The following is a 27,412-nucleotide window of genomic DNA, read 5'->3' on the forward strand; positions in this document are numbered from 1 at the left end:
TGCTCACATCTGATTGAATCTATTTTTCCCCAAATAAAAAGTGAATTACTCTTCAAGTGATCTAAAGTGTTGGGATGAATTTAATGTCCCATATTATTTAGGATCATTACTAATAAGGGATATATTACTTGAAAATCTCTGAAAAAGTGGAATACAGTTTTGAGGATGATGGGGAGACTATGTATTTGGGAGCAAATAGAATTGTCTATCATCAGAGCAGCTTTAGAGGTTTAAGACAAAATTCAGTGTATTTAAAAGAAAAAGGTAATGACTCCAGATTCAAATGTTTTGTTTTCTTATTTTGTTTTTCTCTGTGTGGTATCTCTCCTTTTGTCTTGTTATATCCTAAGAAACATCTAAGCCTGTAAGGAATTTTTATAAGATTTTATTTGAGCCAAACTGATGACAATGTTGGGAAGCAAGATTGCAAATGCACCCTAAAATTTTCTTAAAACTTCAGGTTTCTCAAAAGGTACCGATTAAATATCTGCCGTGTAAGAAATAATCTATTTTATGTAGCATAATTATCTAATAGTTCCTGACAGATATCTTTAGTTAATTAACATTACGATAGATATGTCATCTCTGTCTGGCAGAGAAGAAACTGAGGTACAAGTCCAAAGCCTCTGCTACCTTAGGTCTTTGCCTCTAGTCTTGCTCTGGAAGTGCTCTCGCCTGTGGCTGCCAGGTCCACTTCTTTCCGTGCCCCTTTGGCTGTGGCATCATTGCCTGTGACAGTGCTTCTCTACCTTGTAATCAGGCCCAGCCCACTTGGGTACAGCACACTCTCATCATTAGCCACAACTGACACAACAGTGATAAACAGGGAGGGTAAGGAGGTGGAATTGGGAGCCTGGGAGCCATGGAGGGCTGGGGAGGGTCAAAGAGGTGGCAGAGAGAGAATGCAGATGCAATCTGGGTAAGTGTTGTAATTCTGATACGCCTTTGAGGAAGGCAGAGATCGACCTCTGAAGTAACAAGCAACAGCTATTTATTGACCATCACTTTGAGCCAGACATTGGAGTTCCCATGAGAGACTCTTGAGCCAGGAAAAGATAAATGTGTAAATCAGTATTGGTCATCTCCAAAGTTTATATTTTATACTTACAATAAACCTACAAAAGTGAACAATAGGTTTACATATTAAAAGAAAGAATTTGTACATACTTGACTCTCACTCCTAGATATTTACCCAAGAGAATGAAAGTGGATGTCTACACAAAGACTTAAACCCAAGTGTGTGTAGTGGTTTTACTCAGCCCAAAACTGAAAATAACTCTGATGCCCATCAAGTATGAACATACAAATTGTGGTATAGCCACAGGATAGAATATTGTTTAAAAAGAACTACTGTTAGACACCACCACATGAATGAATCTCCAACAGGATGCAGAGCAAGAGAAGTCAGACATAGAGAGGGTACATATTGTATGACTTTATTTAGATAAAAATTAAAACTGGCAAAACTAGTCTATAGAGATAGAGCAGATCAGTGGTTGCTTGGGATGTAGAGTAAATGCCAGAAGGCAGCAAGGAACTGTGGCGATGATGGAAATGTTCTATACCTAGACTGTAGCAGTGGTTACAGGGATGTGCATATCTGTTTAAGTGCATCTAATTACTCTTAGAACGGGTGCAATTTGTTGTATGTAAATTATACCTCAAACTTGACTTTAAAAAATGTTTCTGTTCCCAGAGACCTTAAAATATAGCTCATTACTACTGTACTGCTTTTGTAATCCCTCAGTCTAACCCTATCCTCTAAATTTTACCTAAACAAATATTATTTCCAATTTTATATATATATTTTTTGTTTTCCTCACTCAAGTTGGTTTTTCATATCTTCATATAACCCCTTTTATCTGTTAAAGGATCATTTCACTATTATCAATTAAGGATGGTCTCTAATATTATGTTTCTTATTAACTAGACACTTTTCACATCAAGCCACATCTCTGGAATGATTCCAGTATACCATTTTATCCTGCCTTTCATCTAGCTGAAATATGGCTCAAAGCTATGAGCTTTGCAGACAGATTAAGGGTCCTAGTCCTAGACAAGCTAGTAGAATCTTCCCTGATAAACCTTTTGGTCCTTCATAACTACTCATTCATATGATAAGAGGGTATTTAATATCTACCATGTGCAAGATTCTGTGGCAGGCAGCATGAATGAAAAAAGGGGTATATGAAATGTATCCCCCATTCAGAAATCTATAAATTGTCAGAAGATATGGGACATGTATCCAAATAACCATAACACAAATCTGAATTTCTGAAATGTTGTGTTATTAAGGAAACAAACAGTGTATTGGCTGCCTTCGTTTTTACAGTTGAGAAGTTGACAAATTTGTATATCCAGGTAAAGTAACAGATTTGTACTCAAGCCAACTGATTGAAGTGTGTGCTATATGAAGGGGAGATGAGAGAGGGCAAGAAGGCGCTATCCCCAAGGATGCACCTGCAAGCCTGGTGGCTATGTTACGGCTACATAGGCGAGATTGAACACTCTGAAACGGTGTATAAAGTAAGCAAATGATTTTTAATAATGGCCAGGAGTTGGGCAGACCCTGAGCTGGTCTTTAACATGCTCCAACCTACAATGGAGTCTAAACGCTGGGTTTTTATACTGGTGCAGTCTCTGTTTCTTTTTTTGGCGGGAAACAGCCTTAGAAAGAGGGGGCTGGGCAGGACTGCAGGAATGTCTTGGCAGTAACAGGAACAGAAATTCGAAAGGCTATAAGGTTATCTCCGGCGGCAGCATAGCTCTTCAGCCAGGGGCGAACTCCCTGTGAAGCAATTTATCTTCAAAGGGCTAGACATTCTGCAACGCACAACCTTCACAAATGTTATAAACCAGACACAAGCAAGCAAATGGGAGGTGATAGAGGCTGAGGTGCTTTTAGCTTGTAAATCACTAATTGCTATAACACTCTTTTTTACATTTCTTTTTCCAAGGCCTTTTATCAAGTCCTTGCTACTTCTTACAAAGAACATTTAAAGCCCTTACATAATTACATATTTAGCAGACCTTTGAAACTTTTTTTACAGGGAATATTTGGTGTCCCTACAGTTAGGCTACATGAGAATAATGAAAGTATTCACTGTGCGTGTGGATAATGCTTCATACTGTACAAAGTTCTGCAGTACACTATTTCATCTAACTTTTACAACAACCATGTCAAGTAGGTTAAGCAGGTATTACTGGCACTCACAAATATCAAAACAGAAGTTCAAAGAGGCCTAGCTACTTCCTAGGATTAGATGGTAAAACCAGGATTTAAACACATTTTTTAGAGTATTTTTCATATAATTTATGTCAAATAACATTAACGTGCTGATTTGAAATTTTCATTAAGTAACTGATTTATTAATTATAGAAGTTTTTATCATCCTGGAAGTCATTCTCTTCTTCTCAGATAAATTTTGTATTTCTTTGTACAGGATCATTTCACTTCTCCCGATGAGTACGATGACCCCACTGTGCTCTATGAAGCCATAGTATCTCATGAAAAAAACCTTGTCATAGCTCATGAAGGGGACCCTGCGTGGCGGAGTGCAGTCCTTGCCAACTCTCCCTCCTTGCTTGCTCTGCGGCATGTCATGGACGATGGCACCAATGAGTATAAAATCATCATGCTCAACAGACGCTACCTTAGCTTCAGGGTCATTAAAGTAAGTTTCTGAGGCATTTATTTGCATCTGAAAAAATTGCATCTTAGATAATCCTATCCAAAGTTTTTAAAAGTAGTTGATACTCTTTTATAGGAAAAAAAATGACAAAGGAGTATTTATTATTTAGCATTTATTATTTATAAGCACTTGATTTTATTCATTTTCTCAGTAATTTAGCCTGTCCTCTGAAATTTTCTCATTTTTTGCTTATTTCTATTTTGGCAGTTTTTAAAATCTATTTTTTGTGCTATTTTGACAAATCTCTTAAACATCAGCTCTACATTGCTAATATGATGTGATTCTAAGGTTGCAAAATAGTACCATAGCTTGTACTTAATAGCGAGCAATAAATGATTCACTTTAACATTTCCTTAGACTTTATTTGTTTATTTGTCTTTGTAAACATCTTAGAACTTTAAGAGGCTTAATCTCTAAAATCTTATTTTGATACTTTGTAATGGTTATTTTTATCTTGACTTCATTTAATCAAGCCCCAAAATCACAAACATCATTTCAGCTCTAAATATTTATTGCCTCTAATTCCTATAAAAAATATTTCAGTTACAAAATTTAGAAAACTAAATGAACTACATTTTACTTGATATTTTTATAAGACAGAGCAGAAGAAGTACTCTGTAGGTGCTTATTTTTAACAGCTTGCTAATGGCAATGGAAAATTGGTTAATTCCTGTTCAAAAACAACATTTCTTTTTCCTGCTTTTCACAATTGGTTGTCATAATGTCTTTTGTGTCCCTTCCATTTCTGTGCTGCTTTTTTGTGAGTTTCATCCATGGCCCCTTAACCTAATTCCCACGTGTTCCGGTTTGCAGGTGAATAAGGAGTGTGTCCGAGGTCTTTGGGCAGGGCAACAGCAGGAGCTTGTGTTTCTACGTAACCGTAACCCCGAGAGAGGTAGCATCCAAAATGCAAAGCAAGCTTTGAGAAACATGATCAACTCATCTTGTGATCAACCTATTGGCTACCCGATCTTTGTCTCACCCCTGACAACTTCTTACTCTGACAGCCATGAACAGCTTAAAGAAATTCTTGGGGGTCCTATCAGTTTGGGAAATATCAGAAGCTTCATAGTGTCAACCTGGCACAGGTGAGCCATCAGTTTGCATTTTTCAGTGGTGGTGTATCGCGACCCTCAAACTAGGCATTGTACGTTAATGTCACCTGGGAAGTTTTTAGAAAAAATACAGATGCCACAGCACAATATCAATCTATTATATCTGAACTTCAGGAAGTAGAGTCTGAGCATGCTTATCTTTAAACTCCTATTAGGTAAATCTAATGTACAACTCTGGTTAAGAACCCCTGCTTTAGCATGTAATACAGTCTTGACCAGCGCCCTTTGTTTAGTTTTATTTGCAGCATATTGCTGCTATTAGAATGTGTGGGTCAGCAAACAGGACAAATGAGAGAAAAACATGAAGAACTTGTGCAAATTAACTACTTCTATTTTATTCCATTCCAGCAGTAGGGGGAACGTCCCCCTCATGTTGAAACTCCTGGTGCTGCAGTGCAGAGGTCTGCCATTGTCACAGTCCAGGCATCCCACCGATCTCAGACCTGTAGTCTGTCTGCCAGAATGCACATGGATTTTTTCGCTGCGTTTAGTCTAGTGAATTATGGTGTATGGTGTAGGAACATCATAATTTGGTGATAGATGAAGAAAAAAATCACAGAATATTATTTCTAATTCCTTAAGAGTTGTTCGGATCCTTAAATGAGAGCTTAAGAAAAATGGTATCTGAGATTAGAGCAGTAAACTCTCAAATACATGCTTAAATTCTTCTAGAAATTCTCAACCTTAAAGAGTAAGGTGTGACCATTTTAACATCAGCCCCCATTCAAGCAGAAGGAAGAATACAAACCAGGGTAGTATTCAAAGAAATTGTTTTTTAGAAAATATGTGTTGCACTGGAATTGCCTTGTTTGCCCAGGACTGAGGGGTTTCCTGGGATGCTGGATTTTCAGTGCTTAAAACAACACAGTTGTGGGCAAACCAGGACAGTTGGTCACCTTACACATAAAAAAATAAGTGAAAGGAGGAGGAATCATTACAGCAGCTCCCTTCAGGTGCACTACAGCATAAAGTAGGTTTAATTTAAATCAATTATGTTTTCTTTTTTTTTTTTTTTTTTTATTTTGGTTTTTCAATTACAGTTGTCCCCTTTTCCCCCAATTTCTCTCCCCCACCCAGCCCACCCCCTCTCCCGCAATCATATCCCTCCCCGCTGTCCATGTCCATGAGTCCTTCATACAGGCTCTTTAATTAAACCCTTCCCTTACTTATCCCCCTTCTCTCCCTCTCCCCTCCCCCCTATTGACTGCTACTCTGCTTTTTGTTCTATTTAGTTCCTTTGTCTGTGTTGTTCTTTAGTTTCCTGTATTAGGTGATATCATATGGTATTTTTCTTTCTTTGCCTGGCTTATTTCACTAAGCATAATTCTCTCTAGTTCCATCCATGTTGTTGCAAATGGTAGGAGTTCCTTCTTTCTTTCTGCTACATAGTATTCCATTGTGTAAATGTACCACAGTTTTTTGATCCACTCATCTACAGATGGGCACTTAGGTTGTTTCCAGCACTTAGCTATTGTAAACAGTGCTGCTATGAACATAGGGGTGCATAAGTTCTTTTGAATTGGTGTTTCAAGATTCTTCGGGTATAATCCTAGTAGTGGAGTCGCTGGTTCAAAAGGCAGTTCCATTTTTAATCTTTTGAGGTAATTCCATACTGTTCTCCATAGTGGTTGCACCAGTCTGCATTCCCACCAACAGTGCAGTAGGGTTCCCGTTTCTCCACATCCTCGCCAGCACTTGTTGCTTGTTGATTTGTTGATGATGGCCATTCTGACTGGTGTAAGGTGGTATCTCATTGTGGTTTTTATTTGCATCTCCCTGATGGCTAATGATGTTGAGCATTTTTTCATGTGTCTATGGACCTTCTGTATGTCCTCTTCGGAGAAGTGTTTGTTCAGGTCCCTTGCCCATTTTTTAATTGGGTTGTTTGTTTTCTTGATGTTGAGTCGTATCAGCTCTTTATATATTTTGGATATCAGTCCCCTGTCTGTGATGTCATTGGCAAATATGTTTTCCCATATGGTTGGTTTCCTTTTCAATTTGCTGTTGTTTTCTTTTGCTGAGCAGAAACTCTTCAGTTTGATGTAATCCCATTTATTTATTTTTTCCTTTATTTCTCTTGCTTTAGGAGATGTGTCCGTGAAGAGATTGTTACGTGAGATATCTGATATTTTCTTGCCTATGTTTTCCTCTAGGACTTTTATGGTGTCACGGCTTACATTTAAGTCTTTGATCCATCTTGAGTTTATTCTCGTGTGTGGTGTAAGTTGGTGGTCTAGTTTCATTTTTTTGCAGGTCCCTATCCAGTTCTCCCAGCACCATTTGTTAAAGAGGCTCTTCTCACTCCATTTTATGTTCCTTCCTCCTTTATCAAAGATTAGTTGACCATAGAGGCCTGGGTTTATTTCTGGACTCTCTATTCTGTTCCACTGATCTATATGTCTGTTCTTATGCCAGTACCATACTGTTTTGATTACAGTGGCTTTGTAGTATTGTTTGATATCTGGTGTTGTGATTCCTCCTGCTGTGTTCTTCTGTCTCAAGATTGCTTTTGCTATTCGGGGTCTTTTTTGGTTCCATATGAATTTATGGAGTATTTGTTCTAGGTCTGTGAAATATGTCATTGGTATTTTAATAGGGATTGCATTGAATTTGTAAATTGCTTTGGGTAGTATGGCCATTTTGATGATGTTGATTCTTCCCATCCAAGAACATGGTATTTGCTTCCATTTATTTGTTTCTTCCTTAATTTCTTTCTTCAATGTTATGTAATTTTCAGAGTACAGGTCTTTTATCTCTTTGGTTAAGTTTACTCCTAGGTACTTTATTTTTCTTGTTGCTATAGTAAATGGTATTTTCTTTTTTGTCTCTGTCTCTGCTATTTTATTGTTGGTGTACAGAAATGCCTTGGATTTCTGTATATTTATTTTGTACCCTGCGATTTTGCCAAATTCACTTATTATATTGAGTAGTCTTTTAGTGGAGTTTATAGGATTTTCTAGGTATACTATCATATCATCTGCATATAATGAAAGTTTCACTTCCTCTTTCCCAATTTGGATTCCTTTTATTTCTTTTTCTTGTCTGATTGCTGTGGCTAGGACTTCCAACACTATGTTGAATAGGAGTGGAGAGAGTGGACAACCTTGTCTCGTTCCTGAGTTCAGGGGGAATGCTTTCAGTTTTTGTCCATTGAGTATGATGTTGGCCTCAGGCTTCTCATATATAGCCTTAATTATGTTAAGATATGCTCCCTTTATTCCCATTTTGCTGAGTGTTTTCATCATAAATGGGTGTTGAACTTTATCAAATGCTTTTTCTGCATCTATTGATATGATCATGTGATTTTTGTCTTTCATTCTGTTTAGGTGATGTATTATATTTATTGATTTGCGAATATTAAACCATCCTTGCATCCCTGGACTGAAGCCCACTTGATCATGATGTATGATCTTTTTGATGTGTTGCTGGATCCTGTTTGCCAATATTTTATTGAGGATTTTAGCATCGATGTTCATCAGTGATATTGGCCTGTAGTTTTCTTTCTTTGTTGTGTCTTGACCTGGTTTGGGGATTAGGATAATACTGGCTTCATAGAAAGAGTTTGGGATTTTCCCTTCTTCTTGGATTTTTTGGAACAGTTTGAGGAGGATAGGAGTTAGTTCTTCCCTGAATGTTTTGTAGAATTCGCCTGTGAAGCCATCCGGTCCAGGGCTTTTGTGTGCAGGGAGATTTTGGATTACTGTTTCAATTTCCTTCTTTGTTATTGGTCTGTTGAGACTTTCCACTTCTTCTTGATTCAGTTTTGGAAGGTTGTATGTTTCTAGAAATTTGTCCATTTCTTCTAGATTGTCAAATTTCTTGTCATACAGTTGTCTGAAGTAATTTCTAACTATCATTTGTATTTCTGAGGTATCAGTCGTGATTTCTCCTCTTTCATTTCTGATTTTGTTTATTTGTGTCTTCTCTCTTTTTTTCTTGATTAGACTGGCTAGAGGCTTGTCGATTTTGTTGATTTTTTCGAAGAACCAGCTCCTAGTTTCGTTGATCTTTTGGATTGTTTGTTTAGTCTCTATGTCATTTAGTTCTGCTCTGATCTTGATGATTTCATTCCTTCTTCTTGCCCTAGGCTTTGTTTGTTGTTGTTGTTCTAGTTCTTGTAGCATTGTGGTTAGGTTTTTTATTTGAGATTCTTCTAGCCTTTTCAGATATGCCTGTATTGCTATAAACTTCCCTCTCAGGACTGCTTTTGCTGTGTCCCACAGGTTTTGGGTTGTTGTGTGCTCATTATCATTAGTTTCTAGAAATTTCTTGATTGCTTCTTTGATGTCATTGTTAACCCATTCATTATTTAATAGCATGTTATTCAATCTCCATGAGTTTGGGTGTCTTTGATTTTTTCCTCTGAGGTTGATTTCTAGTTTCAAGGCATTGTGATCTGAAAAGATGCTTGATATGATTTCAATTTTCTTGAATTTGTTGAGGCTTGTTTTGTGACCTATCATGTGGTCTATCTTTGAAAATGTCCCATGTGCACTTGAAAAGAATGTATATTTTGCTTCTTTGGGGTGAAAAGTTCTATATATATCAGTTAGATCCATGTGGTTTAGTGTGTTGTTCAATGCCTGTATATCCTTGGTGTTTCTTTGCTTTGATGATCTGTCTATTGTTGATAATGGAGTGTTGAAGTCCCCTACTATGAGTGTGTTGTTGTTGATATCCTTTTTGTGGTCTTCTAGTATTTGCTTTATGTATTTGGGTGCTCCTATGTTGGGTGCATATATGTTTATCAAAGTCATATCTTCTTGATGGATTGTTCCTTTAAGTATTATGAAATGTCCTTCTTTGTCTCTTTTTATTGTCCTTGCTTTGAAATCCATTTTGTCTGATATGAGAACTGCTACCCCGGCTTTTTTTTCCGGTCCGTTTGCTTGGAATATTTTTTTATATCCCTTTACTTTCAGTCTGTGTAAATCTTTTGTTTTGAGGTGTGTTTCTTGTAGACAGCAAATATGTGGGTCCTGTTTTCTTATCCATTCCGTTACCCTATGTCTTTTAATTGGAGCATTTAATCCATTTACATTTAAGGTTATTATTGACGTGTATTTATTCATTTCCCTTTGTACCTCTGTTCCTCTCCTCTCTTGTTTTTTCCTAGAACAGTCCCTTTAGCATCTCTTGCAATGCTGGTTTGGTGGAGATGTATTCTTTCAGTCTTCCTTTGTCTGAGAAACTCCTTATTTCACCTTCTATTTTGAATGAGAGCCTTGCTGGGTAGAGTATTCTTGGTTGTAGGCCTTTGTTTTTCATTGCTTGAAATATTTTTGACCATTCCCTTCTGGCTTGTAATGTTTCTGTTGAGAAATCAGTTGATAGCCTTATCGGAGCTCCCTTGTATGTTATTTGCTGCTTTTCTCTTGCTGCTTTTAGGATTCTCTCTTTGTCTTGGAATGTTGCCATTTTAACTATGATGTGCCTTGGAGTGGGTTTTTGGGGGTTCCTCTTGATTGGAACTCTCAGTGCTTCTTGGACTTGCATAGCTTTTCCTCTCATCAGGTTCGGAAAATTTTCTGTCACTATTTCTCCTATCAGATTTTCAATTCCATGTTCCTTTTCTTCTTCCTCTCGTATTCCGATGATCCTTAAATTATTTTTCCTAATGCTATCCTGTAATTCCCTTACATCTTGTTCATATTTTTTCAATCGTTTTTCATTTTGCTGTATTGTCTGGGAGTTTTTCTCTACATTATCTTCTAACTCACTAATCCGATCTTCTGCTTCGTTTAGTCTGCTTTTGACTGATTCTACTGTGTTTTTCAGTTCAGAGATTGTATTCTTAAGTTCTTCCTGGTTCTTGTTAACGATTTCTATGTCTTTTTTTATGCTGGTGTAGTTCTCTGCCAGTTCCCTGTAATTTTCTTGGAGCTGCTGGTAACTTCCTTGAAGGTTGTCATAGTTGATTTTAAGGATGTCGAGTATATTGAGCTTCTTTACCACCATTGTTTTGAATTCCATGTCTGACATTTGGGCTATGTCTATTTCGTCTATCTCTCTTTCTGAGGATTCCTCTTTTCTTTTCATTGAGGGGTTATTTTTGCGTCTTACCATGTTGGATTCTTTTTGTTTTTATTTATTTATTTATTTATTTATCTATTTATTTATTGGGGGGGTAGTCTGCTTTGACTTCCCTCCTTTGTGGTGTAATATTCTTTATCGAAGGTCTGGGAGTTTCAGTGGTGCAGTCTCTTTGATATCCTGAGCCTGATGGTCTTAAGTTACCCTTTATGTCGTTTGTTTATGCTGTTCGGTTATATTTCAGATGTTCTTTGATAGGATCTTCCTTCTGGCTACTTGGTTGAGAGTCACTCTATCTGCTTTGTCTTGAGTTCTTTTGTGGATATGCTGTTAAAGACATAAACACACAGCCCAGGCAGGAGACCCACACCCTCAGAAAGTATCCCCCACTCTATCCTGCTATCGTTAGCCAACTAGCCCGTATTAATATAAATGTAAAGAGATTTGAGCTTTTATACTATAAGAAGAATAGATACGAGTTGTTTTTGGGGAGGAAAAATATAATTTTTGATAGAGGGGTTGATAGATTAATAATAGTTGAGACTGTGCAAGCCAGTTAGTAATATTTACATTGTATGTTAAGAAAAATAGAAGAAAAGGATAGAAAAATACTTAGTATAGTAAGAAAGTGGGATTGTATTGTATTTGGGTTTATATAGTAATTATATTGTATTATTTAAAGTAATAGGGGGGCTAAGCTAGACACACAAACGAATAAACCACTATTAAAGAGAAAGGCTGAGAAGGAGAGGTTATATGCAACACGTTAGAGATAAAGTTTGTTATTATTGGAAGAGGTGGAGGAAAAACACTCCCCCAAAAAATCCCCAAGAAAATAGGAGAAAGAAAAGAAGAAAGAGAGAAAGAGAAGAAAATAAAAAATTTACCACAACCCCCCCCAAAAAACCCCAAAAGGTTAGCAAGAAAGGAACAAAGAAAGATAGAAAAGAAAGAATACAGAAGAAAGAAAAAAGAGAGAGAAAAAAAAATTGAACCAAAAAAAAAAATATATATATATATATATATATACCCCCCAAAAACCCCCCAAAAAAAACCCCAGGAAAAGAATAAAGAAAGAAGGAAAGAAAAGAAATTATTAAGAAGAAAGAAAGAACAAGGGAGAAAAAATTTGGAGAAAAAAAAAAACGATGTTTTTACTCCGTTTTAGCCTTGGTGTGTTGCCTTCTTTTTCTGGGTCCGCAGCTGGTCTAGTGTGGCAGGTCAGAGGTTCTTGTTCTTTTGCCGGACTGGTGTGCGCACCCGGTTGCCGCTATGGTGCGCGCCCGCGATTGCCGGCGCGGCGCGCTACCTTGCTGCCCGCTGTAGCCAGTTGAGGTGCCCTTGCGCGTAAGCCCCTGCGCGCTCTGACGGCCCGAGAGTTTGCCCCGCGGTTGGAGCCCACTGCTGCCGGGCCGCGGTGGTTCCCCGTTCGTGCCAAGGTGTCTCTGTCCGCGCGGGCGGCCCGAGCGCTTTCCCCGGGATTGGCTCCTTCTTTCGCTGGGGCGCGGCAGTTCCCCGTTCGCGCCGAGGTGACCCTGCCCGCTCGGACGGCCCGAGCGCTTTCCCCGGGATTGGCTCCTTCTTTCGCTGGGGCGCGGCAGTTCCCCGTTCGCGCCGAGGTGACCCTGCCCGCGCGGACGGCCCGAGCGCTTTCCCCGGGATTGGCTCCTTCTTTCGCTGGGGCGCGGCAGTTCCCCGTTCGCGCCGAGGTGACCCTGCCCGCGCGGACGGCCCGAGCGCTTTCCCCGGGATTGGCTCCTTCTTTCGCTGGGGCGCGGCAGTTCCCCGTTCGCGCCGAGGTGACCCTGCCCGCGCGGACGGCCCGAGCGCTTTCCCCGGGATTGGCTCCTTCTTTCGCTGGGCCGCGGCGGTTCCCCGTTTGCGCCAAGGTGACCCTGCCCGCACAGGCGGCCAGAGAGCTCCCACTGACCCCGGGCTGAGGTGCTTTCACGCTCGCACGCTGCCCTGTGCCCTCAGTCCCGCTGAGCCGAGCTCCGGGAGTTGGTCTCTCGCCTCTTAGGGCAGGGCCAGGGACACTTGCGCTCAGTGGAATCGAGCGTCCGTGGGTCGCCGCCTCTCGCTGTTCCCGTGCTGCAGCCGCCCGCCTTCCCTCACCCGTCTGGGCGGGCACAAACAGAGCCTGCGCTAGTGGTCTGCTTTCCGGCCTGGGGCCCTGCGCCCACGGGAGCTGTCTAGGGGTGTCTGTGCACAGTCCTCTGCGTGTTCAGTGGGCCCTCCCTGTGCCCGTTGGGGCACTGATCTTATGTCCGTTGGGGAATGTCCGAGGGACGCCTGGACTCACGGCCCCGCGCACCTGGGCCAGTGAATGAGAGCACTTCCCTATGTGCGCCCCCGCGACCCAATGGTAGGGTTGAGGAGTGGATTAGCGCGCCCCTGCGCCTGGGCTCCTCCAGAACGGCCTACCACACCCAAACTTTCCTCCCGTCTCCACCATCCACTAGAGAAAAATATAAAGGAGAATTATGTTCTCACTTGCCCGGTAGCACGCTGTCTCCTGTCCTTCAGCGCCAATGCCACTTGGTCGAGTCCCGTCTCTGCCAGCGGGCAGAGATCCGCTCTCCGCCTGACTCCTCTCTGGGGTCCAATTATGTTTTCAGGTGTTGCATACTTCAGAGGCACTGAATACACACTGGCAAGAATTCTGTTCCAGCTGTAATCTTAATGGTGTACTCTGTGTGTACAGTTCTTTATTATGGTGCAGGAAAGATGATAGAGTATGTGAAAGTGAAATCAGTTGGGAGTATCAAGGCAGTGAATATAAGGGGAGGATATGGAAACATAACAGACGTTTTGTTCCTGATATCGACTGCACCATAAAGACTTTAAAAGGTGCACATTAATAGCATTAAGCATTCGGAATAGCTAAAAATGAATAAAATACCTTATCTTGAAGTGATCTTGGAATAATGATTCCTACTCTGGTTTTTGTTCCCAGGTTAAGGAAAGGTTGTGGAGCTGGATGTAACAGCGGTGGCAATATTGAAGATTCTGACACCGGAGGTGGGACTTCTTGCACTAGTAACAACGCAACAATTCCTAACGATCCCCACAGCACTCTGTCCCAGGGAAGCACCGGAAATTCAGGCCAGGGGTCTGGAGCAGGGCTTCATCCACCTGTCACGTCTTATCCTCCAACACTTGGTAATGTGAGACAAAATTATGTGAACGATGTAACCTCTGAGCTGTGGGGTTCAGTTAGTATGTGTGCAGAGGATGACATATTACTTACTTGGAAATACTATAAATTGAATATTTTGTTTGATTCACAGTTGGTAATTATCTTATTTGTTTATATTAATCATTTTTTATATATATAAAATTTGAAATATTTGAAAGTATCCTTTTTAAAGGCTCATAATATTTATTTAATATAATATACTTAAATTCTCTCCTCTTGGACAATGATACGGTTTCTTCTGAATGTTGTAATAATCTTTGTATAAAAGTCTTTGTAATCACATATTTTCTTAAGCTGAAAAGTTTCTTCTGAATGTTGTAATAATCTTTGTATAAAAGTCTTTGTAATCACATATTTTCTTAAGCTGAAAACTTGAAAAATGGAATCACTGACTCAAAGTTTATGAGAATATTTAAGACTCATGATATAGCATGTGGAAAATCTTTCCACAAAGTTTTTTTTTTCCAGTTGGTGCTCTCACCAGTCATGTGTAGGAATGCCCGTTTGGTAAACTTTCACCAGCTTGAAGTACTACTCCCACCTCTGCTCCCTTCTTGCTCATGGGGACAGGAGAAAGGGTGGTCATTAATTTTCTTACTTTATTTTGTATTGCTGTGATAACTGCAGTTGGAGGCTTTATTTATTTAAAATTATATTTTATTGATTATGCTATTACAGTTGTCCTGATTTTTCCTCCGTTGCCCCTCCCCCTCCCACTCAGCACCCCCCACTCCCTCAGGCAACCCCCCCACCATTGTTCCTGTCAGTGGGTCATGCATATAAGTTCTTCGGCTACTCCATTTCCTATATTGTACTTTATATCCTCATGGCTATTCTGTAGCTACCTATTTGCACTTCATAATTCACTCACCTCTTCACCTATTTCTCTACACCCCCTGCCCGTCTGGCAACCATCAAAACCCTCTCCTTATCCATGATTCTGTCTCTGTTCTTCTGTTTGCTTAGTTTGTTTTTTAGATTCAATTGTTGATAAATTTATATTTTTTGTCATTTTATTGTTCATACTTTTCATCTTCTTCTTAAATAAGTCCCTTTAACATTTCATATAATAATGGTTTGATGATGATGAACTCCATTAGTTTTTTCTTGTCTGGGAAGCACTTTATCTGCCTTTTGATTCTAAAACATAGCTTTGTTGGATAGAGTAATCTAGGTTGTAGGTCCCTTCTTTTCATGACTTTGAATATTGCTTGCCAGTCCCTTCTAGCCAGCTAAGTTTCTTTTGAGAAATTAGCTGATAGTCTTATGGGAACACCCCTGTAGGTAACTAATGTTTTTTCTCTTGCTGCTTTTAAGATTCTCTCTTTATCTTTAAGCTTTGGCATTTTAATTATGATGTATCTTGGAGTGGGCCTCTTTGCATCCATCTTGTTTGAGACTCTGTGCTTCTTGGACTTGCATGTTTATTTTCTTCACCAAGTTAGGCAAGTTTTCTTCCATTATTTTTTCAGATAGATTTCCAATTTCTTGCTCTTTCTTTTCTCCTTCTGGCACCCCTATGATTCAAATGTTGGCCCTCTTGAAGTTATCCTAGAGTGTGATACTATCCTCTTTTTTTATGGATTCATTTTTGTTGTTGTTCTGATCAGTTATTTTTTGGTTCCTTAAGTTCCAAATCATTGATTTGATTCTTGGCTTCATCTACTCTACTGTTTTATCACTGTCAGGTGTTCTTCTTTTCAATTAGTGTACTCTTTATTTCTGACTAGATCTTTTTTATGCTGTTGAAGTCTTCACTAAGTTCTTGGAGCATCCTTATAACCAGTTTTGAACTCTGCATCTGATAGATTGTTTATCTCCATTTCATGTGCCTCTTTTTCTGGAGTTTTGATCTGTTCTCTCATTTGGGCCATGTTTCTTTGTCTCCTCATTTTGGCAGCCTCCCTGTGTTTGTTTCTATGTATTAGGTAGAGCCGCTTTGTTTCTGTGTCTTGGTAGTGTGGCCTAATGTAGCAGGTGTCCTGTAGGGTCCAGTGGCACAGCCTCCCCTATCACCCAAGCTGGGTACTTGAGGTACACCCTTTGTGTGAGCTGAGTACACCCTCCTATTGTAGTTGAGCCTTGGTTGCTGTTGGTAGGTCAGTGGGAGGGAGTTACCCAGGCCAGTCAGCTGCAAGGATTGGCCGTGACCACTGACCACCAACCTCCTCCCTCCGTGGTGGAGCCTCTGTGCGGGGACATGGTGGTGGTGTTCCAACGTGGTCTGTAGCTGTCCGTGGGGTGCGCTGGCCCTGGGGTTTCCCAGTGGTGCAGGCCAAGGTCAGCCCCCATCTGTGTTTTGCCTGGGCCACCCTGCCTGAGCTATAAAGCAATCTGAGATGGTTGCTACTTATGCTGGACTTGGCGATTCCCTGTTGAAGCCAAGCTCTGAACCTAGGCTGGCTGCTGCTAGCGCTGAGCCTGGGGCTCAGTAGGTCAGTTGTTGCTTGTTTGAGGGGATTTAGGAAGTTGTGAAGCATGAGCCAAGACTAGCCATTCACATGGAAAAGCAGCTTGCGTCAGCCCATAACTTGGGTGAGGTGGAGTCTCAGGAGATCTCCAGGTTGGGTCAAACATTGTTAGCGAGGTTGACGGGAGTCTCAGATATGGCACCTACCTGCCGGCTCTGTGGATCTGGAGGGGAGGGGACTCAGAAAAAGGACAATGGTCTCTGCCTACCTTTCTGTCTGGGAGAAAGCTGTCCCCAGCTCCTGCCTTGATGCCAGACACTTCAGTTCCTCCCTGTGTGCCACTGGTGCCTTTCAAGCTGCTACCCTGGTGTTGGAGCTCAAAGGGAATGAGTCTGAGTAGGTGAGTCCGTGTGTGGGTTCTTTAAGGGGAACTGTTTGGGGCTCTAGCACTTTCTTCCACTGATTCAATCCCCACTTATTTTTGCAGCCAGAAGTTCTGGGGACTTATCTTCCTGATCCTGGAACCCTGGGCTGGGGGACCTGGTGTGGGGCTGGGACTCCTCGCTCCCAAGATAATCTCTCCTGAATTTTTATCTAGCACACGTGGGTGAGGGGCCAGCCTGTTCCGCGTTTGCACCCCTCCTACCCATCTCAGTGGATATGGCTTCTTTAATTTTGTAGTAGTCAGACTTCCATTCAACTCAATTTCTGACGGTTCTGAGTGATGGCTGTTCTATATTTTAGTTGTAATTTTGATGTGATTGTGTGAAGAGGCGAACCATGTCTGCCATCTTTAGAAGGTTATAAATGAGATTATCAGCTATCTTCTTTCTGAAGGGCCCATTCAGTCTCTTGCCCATTTTTCTATTTGGTTGCTTTTCCTCAATTATTTGTATATTCTGGATTTGAGCTCTCTGTTTTCCATACTACAAATATCTTTTTCCATTCTTACTCTTGGGTTTGCATTCTCTTCATGTGAAGAGTAGCTTGCCTCCTTTTGATGACATTTTCTTAATTTTAGTGTAGAGCAATTTACTGATCTTTTCCTTTATAATTAGTATGTTTTAGATCCTATTTAAGAAAAAGTTTCCCAATCCCAAAAGGAGGATTTGTGGGTATTTTTGTTTTTTGTTTTTTGCCTCTTTTACCGTTTACATGAGATCTACACTCTACTCGTATGCAGCAGAAATCAGATTTCATCTGTTTCCATTTGGCTGATTGATTGGTCAGCGCTGTCATGGATCAGATGAAGTCTTAAGACATTTACTTCAATTAAAAAAAAATCAGTGACACTAGAATTGTTAAGATTTTTTTTCTTGTAGGTTAATTTTTAATTTTTAATTTTCTGAGTGAAAACTTAAAACCGTCAATGTGCTTCTCTAAATGTACCTTTGCTTTTACATTGATTAGCTCTTTATTTTCAGATTAAAAAGTACATGTAGCTAGTTTTCAATATAATTAATAATTATTTTCTAATAACATTCACATCACCTATGAATCAGGAAAAGGAGGAATCTGAAGACTCATATCAGGCCATTTGAAAAAGAACACAGAAAAACTTACTACTCAGTATCACTGATAATTTATATTCATATGAAATTCCTTAATGTATATGAAAATGACATTTTGGTATCACCATCTCTGTAGGCAGTGTAGCTTGTCATTAGAATAGGTTGTAAGAGTATTAATACTATACTTTGAGAAATAGTTACAGAGCTTGCCACATAGTAGATCCTTATTAATGTTTTCATGAGACAGTTCATTTCTGGTGTGTTAAAGAGGTATTCTTGTTATTTTGAATTATATCTGTGAAAGTTATTTTAGGATTTTTCCCTTCCTTAAACCCTGATATTTGCTGTACATTATTTAATTGTCTGTCTCTTATATTATAAAAACTGCACAAGAAAACAGATCTCAGATATTTGTTTCATTATGACAACTTTAGAAGTTTTAGGAATAAATGTTAAATTCAGGTAATTGCTTAAGGGAGAGAATCTTAGAATCTACCCCCCCCCCCAAAATAAATAAATGAAAAGGCCTGTGTTTGAATCATCGCACTTAGAATGGGTGCTGTGTTTCCCCTTCCCCAGGCACCAGCCATAGCGCTCACTCTGTGCAGTCCAGCCTGGTCAGACAGTCCCCGGCCCGGGCCTCAGTAGCCAGCCAGTCTTCTTACTGCTACAGCAGCCGGCATTCCTCCCTCCGGATGTCCACTACGGGATTCGTGCCTTGTCGGCGCTCCTCCACCAGTCAGATATCACTTCGCCACTTGCCATCCTCCATCCAGTCCCGCCTGTCCATGGTGAACCAGATGGAGCCCTCCGGCCAGGGTGGCACGGCCTGCATGCAGCACGGCCTGCCTTCCTCCAGCAGCTCCAGCCAAAGCATCCCAGCCTGCAAACACCACGCCCTCGTGGGCTTTCTTGGGACAGACGGGGGCCAGAGCAGTGCCACGGATGCCCCGCCAGGCAACACCTTAAGTCCTGCCAATAATTCACACGCCAAAAAGGGGGAGGTGATTTACAGAGTCCAAGTGAGTAAGCACAGGGCTCTCCTTGCACTGTTTCTCTTAATGCATTTATTTTTATTCTTCCTTGTGTAAACACATCTTACATTACTTAGTCTGAACACTAGGCCATTTTTGAATGTTAAAATGTTTCTGCCATGTATAAACTAAAAGCAAGCAGTGTTTCGGTGTTGATATTTGTTCCCTGCTCTGCCCTTGTCACATGGCCATTGCAGTAAGGTCTTAGCAGGCTGAGAGGAATTCGGGAGGTGGCCCTTTAGATTGTTTTCTATTCCATTACAGGCAGTGGGAGAGCTTGAGACACAGAGTCCTGTGAAGTTTTGTTTGGGATTGTATAATTTTCTGTCTTCAAGAGAAAAATGAATTGGAAATGATCTCCATTTATTCATCATGCAGATTGTGGATCCCAGTCAAATTCTGGATGGGATCAATCTGTCAAAAAGGAAGGAGTTGCAGTGGCCTGACGAGGGCATCCGGTTAAAGGCCGGGAGGAGCGGCTGGAAGGACTGGAGTCCTCAGGAGGGCATGGAAGGCCGTGTAAGTTCTCCTGGGAGCTCGCCGGTGTGCTGACTCTTCGTAGCCATGTTTTTAGTTGATTTATGTCTTTGTGTTAAATTACCTGACAGAATGGCTACCTCTAATCTTAAGTGAAGGATAAGAGCTTGTTGCGTATATTCAAGGTCTCTGCCACTAAGTTCTTGTTTTATTCTGAATCATAGGTGATTCACCGATGGGTGCCTTGCAGCAGAGATCCAGGTACTAGATCCCACATCGACAAGACAGTACTGCTGGTCCAGATCGAGGATAAATATGTGACTGTGGTTGAAACTGGGGTCCTAGAGCTTGGGGCTGAAGTGTGAGCCAGTGTTTTATAACTACATTTCTTTTCCCTCTCAATTCCAAGACGTTGGAAAAAGAGGAGAGAGCAGAAGATGCCTGCAGGTATCATTTGATCCTGTAAAGGAGAGACTTGAACACAGGATGGGCTTGGTTAAGTACCTCTCCCTTGCCCTTCACCCTGACTCCTGTCACTGTCTTCGTCCCCAAATAAAGCGGAAATATTTTTTTTAAGTTAGCTGCCGAGAAAACATTTTGCATGAAGGATAAAGTTCTGTTAAAATACATCCTTTAAAAACGTTTTTTCTATGCATTGCCTATGCTTTAAATCAACAAACTCTTGATCTCTAAACTATGATCTCATATTTTCCTAATTTCTTTGCCAAAAATAATTGCCATGTTTTGTCATAGAACACAAAATCCATTTACCTTGATTTTTAAACACAGACCAGTGTAAAAACCTTCTGTTTGACATATAGCAGTATAAAAGTTTAATGTACAGTGAAAGAGACTATAAACATAGATTTATCTTATTCCTTGAGTGCTAAAAGTTTTAATGAAGAAAAAAAACCTGCACTAATTTTTTACAACAATGCACTAAAGTCTGAGATTTCTCAGAACATTTATTTATATATAAAAATAAAATACCATTATTTAAATTGCCTTTGGGATTAACCCCTTCCCTCTCCTTATACACACATAGTAGGAACTGCGCTGCCCGTTTTCTGTTAGTGGTCTGTACTTCATGCCAGTACATCAGCTGTTTTCTTCAAAACGAATCCTCAATCTCGAGAGACTCACAGCTTCATCATGGGCCAACACCGTGACTTGGTCCTGTGGATGCCGCTGCCAGGCCCTGCGCTCACACCGTGGTCGAGCTCCCACGCGGTCCGCGCCCGGCCCTCTGCCGCTCTGCCCTCGGAGCCGGCTGTGCGGGGGCCAGTCCTGGGAAGCACACACTTGTGCTTTCCAAAGAAGAGGATGAGCATCCAGGGATTTAAAGAAAGGATGGATTGCCTTTTATTTCAAGAGTTCTTAGCTCTCGAAGTTATTCACATGCAGTTCACTTAAGTAAAATTTTTTTCAAACAAAACTATCCAAATGGTGCAGTTCTTATTGTTATATCCCTCTTTAATAACTTAGTCTTTTATTTTTTTCTCTCTCCTTTTTCTATTACTTGAATTTTATTTCCTGTAATGTATAGTGTTTACCTGTTATTCAAAATATTTATAACTGTGAAATTGACTTATTTCATATGTTGTCTCATAACTTAAATTTTATTTTTTTTAAATGCATGTATTCAGGGACCTATATAACCCAGATTTACAATTGGGCTAAGTGGGAACTGCAATTTATATTTGTCAGCTGTTGGCATTTTTAAAATCCTTCAGAACACTTTCCCTTGTTAAGTGAAAAAGAAAGACTGTACATTTCTTCTGAGCGTTTAGGAGCAGCCATCTTTCTGCCTCCTGAATGGCAAAGGAGGTGAAATTAATCTTCTTCAAACACTTTATTTAATCTAGTATATCCCAAGTATCACTCTTTCAGCCTGTGGCACGAGCCACACTTCACGTGCTCACCAGCCACGTGTGCCCAGTGGCTGCGGTGTTGGACAGCGGGGTTTCCAGTATCTTTTCGATGAGGTGGCAGAAGAGAGAAGGGTTTTCTACGAATTGTGGTTGTGATGTGGACCTTCCCGTGCAGCGTAACGCTTCAGTAGGAGGAATGAACCCTGAGGAATGAAGTAGTTAATAGACAGCGTCTTACTGCATTTCCACTCAAAACCTATTTTTCCTTTTTCTAATTTAAAATTTTTGTGATTATTCAGAACCCAGTGTGCCTTGTGTTGACATTTCTAGACTTCACACTTTGCAAAATTTACTGTTTGAAAACATTTGTCAGATGATTTTCTGAACCTTTACACAAATGTGCCCTTTCGAAATTGACCAAAATGTATTTTCCTGATACTATCACTATATTGTGTATATTTGCCTGTTTTTGGCAAATCTATAGTATGTCATGAAGATTTAGGGTTTTCTTTTTTTCTTCTGAAACTGAATATATGATTATCTATATACATTTATTGAAAATCTTCCTGAAGGAAGTGTGCTCCCTGCTGCTTGTTCCCTTTCAGAAATGAATGTGATCTCTTATGGTCATTGCCTAGGTGAGAGGAAAAGTGGAGTCTTTTTAGTCTAAAGTGGAGAATAATTCATTTTCCTACATAGGAAAAAATAAATCTGAATTTCAGATGATTCGATCAGAGGGGCTAGAGTTATTTTTATTCCTAGCCCTCCACCTCCTACATCCAATTATTAAATACATCACACACTCCAAAGTCAGATTTCAAATGACAGACTAGATTTTATATGGAACATACATGTTGGGTCTTGATTTGGGCAGCAGCTAGTGGACATAATTCTTAAAACAAGTTGAATCTTGTTATCAGATAGACCTTTAGTGAAGTTTTATTAATTAGAAACCCTAAAGGAACCCTGTTCTTATTTTTTAAGCCTAAAATAAAACTGATAGTCTTTTAAAAATTATAATACTTTTCTAATAATTGCATTAAGGAGAATAGTGGTAACTGAAGAAAATGTATGTCTTAACAATGCTTTGACCTAAATTATTATACAGAAATATACATACTTACATTAAGTTGATCACACGTCTCATTCTGCTGACTCCAGAGTCGTGAGCTGGTTGTTTCCACCCCTCCTGCACTTTTCTGTTGGTGCGAGAGACTCTGGCCTACGTACATGTGGACGTTAGTTTCTTTACTTCACAGTTGCCAAAACTTTCAGAGTTCCATCAATTGATAGTGAAAATACATAATTAAAACACTAGTATTTTATTTATTTCTTTTAAATAGAGTTTCATTAATGTCTGGGGTTTTTTGTTGTTGTTGTCATTGTTGTTACTTGATTTTATTTTTTCCCCTTTGAGAGAAAGTCCTGGAATGTGTGTAAATTGTTAACTTCTCTTCTTGTTTTCTCTCATTCAGTGGCAAAAATAATTTTATAACTCAAAACTAAGCTTTTGGTTAATCTTCCAGTCTACAACTTGGTGTGAGCCCTCTTTTTACACCATTTTCAATACTTGACAAAACTCTAAATGTTAACTTTTTTCTAAAGAACTCTAATTTTTTAAGAGCCTAGAATAATATGTTGATATTTAAGGGGCTTGGGAGAGTAGGTGGTGAGGCCGTGTATTTTTATGGTCAGAGGAGATTAGTTACCTTTCAGGAAATTAGTGAATAAACTTCATCAGTGTTCTGCCTTCTGTGGGTTTCCATTACTGGAAGATTAACTTCCATTAGGTTTGAAGTATTTTTAAAAATAGTTTGAGTATATCTGAGATACTTCTACTGATCTTTGAAACAGAAGTGTAGTCAGTAAGATATGGAAAATTACTCTCTACTAACTCTTGAGTCAGTGAAAATACTGTGTAGCCCTGGTTGGTGTGACTCAGTGGATTTGAGCACCAGCCTGCAAACCAAAACGTCACCAGTTTGATTCCCAGTCTGGACAAGTCCCCAGTTAGAGGCTGTGTGAGAGGCAACCAGTCGATGTGTCTCTCACACACCAATGTTTCTCTTTCTCCCTTTTCATCTCTCTAAAAATAAATAAAATATTTACCAAAAAAAAAATACTGTACAGATATTTATGTAGGAAACTACATTAAGAAGATGGTATCTCCCTGGGTTGGTTTATTTTTACATTTCATATCAAAATATAAAAAACAGCCTCGAATCTAAGCAAGGGTAGCTTAGCCTTAATAAGTTCTACTTTGCTTCTGAGCAGCATCCTTCTGCCTCTTCTAGAAATTTTTCATTCAGTGGGTTGCTGCATTGAGTCATTCATCCAGAACTGGGTCTTTTAAGTTTAAGATTTACCCAGAGTCTGAAATCATCTTTTGCTTTTAGCTATCTTTCAAAAATCCTTCCTCCTAAATATGTGATTGAGAAGAAAATAATTTAGTGATTTTTGAGTGAGAATTCTATGAATTTGTATTTACTAAACTATAAACTGCAGCCCAGGTTGGTGATTGCTTTTGTGTTTACTTTCATTACTTTTTCATGAGTATGGACAAAGCCCTCTGCCTCTTTTTTAAGTCCTCAGTATTCATTTCTAGTTTTTTGTTTGTTTGTTTGTTTTTTAATAGTGTAATGTGGTAACATAAAATTACTTTGCCTGGACACAGACCCAAAGATTTTTTTTTATATGATACGTTGTTCAAATGAAGTATAAAACCTCCATTTTTTATTTAGAGGCTTTTCCTTTAATTCCAAGAAGAGTGGAGACAATAATGTCAATCAAGACAAAGATGATATTTGGAACCAATTAATGAACTTTGAGCTTTCTATTTCAGTCATATGTAGAAATTGGGTTTTATTGATCTAGAGAAAGGAAAATTAGGTATTACCATGTATTTGTGCAGCATAAATTTTAATATTATGTTGGATAAGTATAGTGGAATTTTTTTTTTCAAGTATTAGAAAGCCAGCCTTTCTTTTCTTCGTTTCTCTCTTTCTCTTTTTTCAATCTAGGCCTTCTCATTTGTAACTTGTTAAATGTTTAGGTAAGAACTGTGATTGAAAAGCAATTTATTATACAAATAGATCTGGTAGGTATGTGAATGGAGCATTAATTTTGCTTAAAACAGAAGTATATTTTCTGCTTTGAATCACCTAATCAGAATCATCTCTAAAGAACGATGTGTGATAAGAAGTTCTTTTAATTGCTTATCAGGGACATATTCTTCCTGGATTAGAGTAATACGTTTTGTTTGTGAGCCGAACTTCATTATCTGCCATTTTATGGGAGCAGTGTAACACTCTGGTGGAACCGGAGCTGATTGTCGTTGCAGGGTTATAAGACAACTCTGTTCTAAGACTTAAACTGTTTTATAGGGTTATACTTTTTTTCTTATGCTCAGCTCCTTACCTGACAATGTATGATTCAGTGAGGCCACACGAGATAAGAAACGAAGATCCTCCAGGACTGTGATAAGAATGCCAGTCCTGGGTGTTACTGGCTCAGATGGGTGATGCCCTCGAGTTCACAGTAAAGTAGAAGTGAAGCATGAGGTGGCTGCCCCAGGAGACTCTCGGGTTTAGTGTAATTGTGGTTCAACAAGACAATCTATGTTATGAAGCTTGATTCCGCAACCAAAATAATAGAAATGGGGGCAAAATCATGTCTGCCTATGCTTTTAAAAAGCTTGTAGTTTAAGTACAAATGAATTGTAAAAACTGATTGATTACCTTAACTCTATACAAGCCTGGCAGTGAGCCCTGCATGAGGAAATGGAAGGGAGAATACTGATAAGGATTCTAGGAAGGTAGATGTGAGGCCAGAAAATGGGTTACTCTTTTCTGATCATGGGCTCTGAAAGGATTCATTGCCTCTACCAGCATTCAGTATAAACCAGAGATAAGAAAGAGTATGTACTCACGAGAGTCTGTGAGTGTGTGTGTCTGAGTGTTTGTTATTCTAAAGTTTGTAAATATTGTAGTTTAAAATGGAAAATAAAAGCTGAGATTTTTTTTTTTTTTTTTGCAAATATATTGCGTCAAAAATACAGCATTGGCAGTGGATAAAACACTGAGGAAATAAAATTGTTTTTCATTTTGACTTCTGTCCATTTTTGTCAAATTGAGAAAAATTAGAGTATGCCATAGTAAGCTCTGCAGAGCATATTTTTAAAACATGTACTTGGTTCTGAAATAATCATTTGAAACAAGCTTTGGCCTGTAAACATGTGCTTCATCTTACAATAGAAATGCACATATTTCATATTAAAAGGGTATCTTTTACAGTTGGTAGAAGGGTTGTCATTTACATCTTTGGAATTTGTATCATATTAATGATAAAATATTAGATGGAATGTGTAGGATGATAAAAAAATATATATATGAGGTCTGTCCAGAAGGTATGCAGCCATGTAATATGAAAAATAGAGACATTAATTGAAGAAGATACAAGAAACATTGTACATAGGACAATGACACCTCAGTCCCCTTCAAAGTAGGCACCTTGGGACCTCACACATTACTCTCAGTCACCATCAACTGCCCCATCGTATTTTCCTGAATTTCATTCATGATGTAAAAGCTCTTCCCTTTCAAAGGTGATTTTAGTTTTCTGGAAAGCCAGAAGTCGAAGGGCGCCCAATCTGGGCTGCAAGGGGGCTGAGTCACCTGGGTGGTTTGATGTTTTGCAAAATCTGCACAAGAGGTGATGCCTGAGCATTGTCGTGATGAAGCTGCCAATCACCAGTTGCCAGTAGCTGCAGGCTTCTGCATCATCTGAATAGTTTCTGTGGAGAATGTTCAAGCTCAATGCAAAATTTGGTGCAGATTCGTTGCTCTACTCAGTCATTTTGAAAGTGAAGTCCACACAGTACATACACATGCTGCCTCAACGACATCTGCCACCCCCCACTGACTAGTACAGTGAAGTTGTCATTGTTCACGCCTGTGCATTCCCGTAGGAACCTTACATTTATTTTAGTATTTATATGTTTTAAGGCTATATAAATCCTTCCCACACACTTATAAACCATTCCCAGTTCCTTATTAACTTTTCCCACTCCCTTAGGAACCTTTCTCATACTTTTATAAACACTGTGTTCTTAAACATATTCTACACTCTTAAACCTACGTAACTAACAACATACACATACAGTACTGCAAAATCCCACGATATAGCAAAAAATCCGCAATAAATATGAAATTAATATTTTTTTAAATCCCACGATACAGTGAGGCTGCAGTAAGTGAATCGTGATATAGAGAGGGACTACTGTATTATTTTTTAGTGACGGTGAAACATCTTCAAAGAACGGAATTATTTGTGTATCTGAACTGCATTGATCTTAGACCTGGAGATTCAAAGAGACGTTGACATGAAGTTCAGGTCCCAGAAAACCTCTGGGTTATTTTTTTAAAGGTACATTTTATTGATTATACTGTCACAATAGTTCCATTTTTTCCCCTTTGCTCCCCCCCGTCCAGCACCACCCTCCCCCAGCAATCCCACCCTTCCCCAGTCCATGCCCATTGGTCATGCATGCAATCTCTCTGGTTTCTCTCTTTCCTATATTATTATTTTAGAATTAATTCATTAATTGATTACTTTTTTATAACAATAAAAAAAGTAACATTCCCCCCCCCCCAGGCTCTCGACCCTTTATAATCTCATAGAGGACAGTTATTCTTAAAGCACAGTTTACTTAGTATTTTTCCTCCTAAAGGATCCAAAAATGTTTTGCTAACCTGTAACCAAGAATCTCACCGTCTAGGTGCCTAAAGGCTAAAAAGCCTTGTGAAGCTGAAAAGCACCTTGTGAAGTAAGGGCCATGACCAAATGGTATTCTTTCTCTTCCTTCAAGCATGCTTATTAAAGGAAACTAAATATAATTAAACTTTATACTTGGGGAAAAGTAATTTGGTACAAGAAGATCCCTAGATTGCTTTGTAATCTCTCAGGTTATACATTAACAGCAAGTGGCTAGAGATGAATTCGTTTTGTCTGGAAGCCTTTTAAGAAACCATTCAGTGTTAGTTGCCCAGTAAATTGTCCCGGAAAGGAAAA

General features: G+C 39.5%; 1 protein-coding gene across 2 annotated transcripts in view; it reads left to right on the top strand.

The window, feature by feature from the left end:
• Positions 1–20,910, top strand: part of PCNX1 (pecanex 1) — a 138,484-nt gene extending 117,574 nt beyond the window's left edge. Inside the window, exons 31-36 of one of the 2 annotated variants that reach the window (XM_090271074.1) lie at positions 3,444–3,674; positions 4,506–4,780; positions 13,797–14,002; positions 18,541–18,983; positions 19,374–19,514; positions 19,697–20,910. In XM_090271074.1, the coding sequence (XP_090127200.1) occupies positions 3,444–3,674; positions 4,506–4,780; positions 13,797–14,002; positions 18,541–18,983; positions 19,374–19,514; positions 19,697–19,837 (1,437 nt within the window). In that variant the 3' untranslated portion in view covers positions 19,838–20,910. The remainder of the gene's footprint in view (positions 1–3,443; positions 3,675–4,505; positions 4,781–13,796; positions 14,003–18,540; positions 18,984–19,373; positions 19,515–19,696) is intronic. The other variant, XM_090271075.1, reaches the window with a different exon arrangement.
• The last annotated feature ends 6,502 nt before the right edge of the window (positions 20,911–27,412 follow it).

The sequence above is a fragment of the Furipterus horrens genome, unplaced genomic scaffold (assembly GCF_987537825.1).
Source record: "Furipterus horrens unplaced genomic scaffold, mFurHor1.1.pri manual_scaffold_3, whole genome shotgun sequence".
Taxonomy (NCBI): Eukaryota; Metazoa; Chordata; class Mammalia; order Chiroptera; family Furipteridae; genus Furipterus; species Furipterus horrens.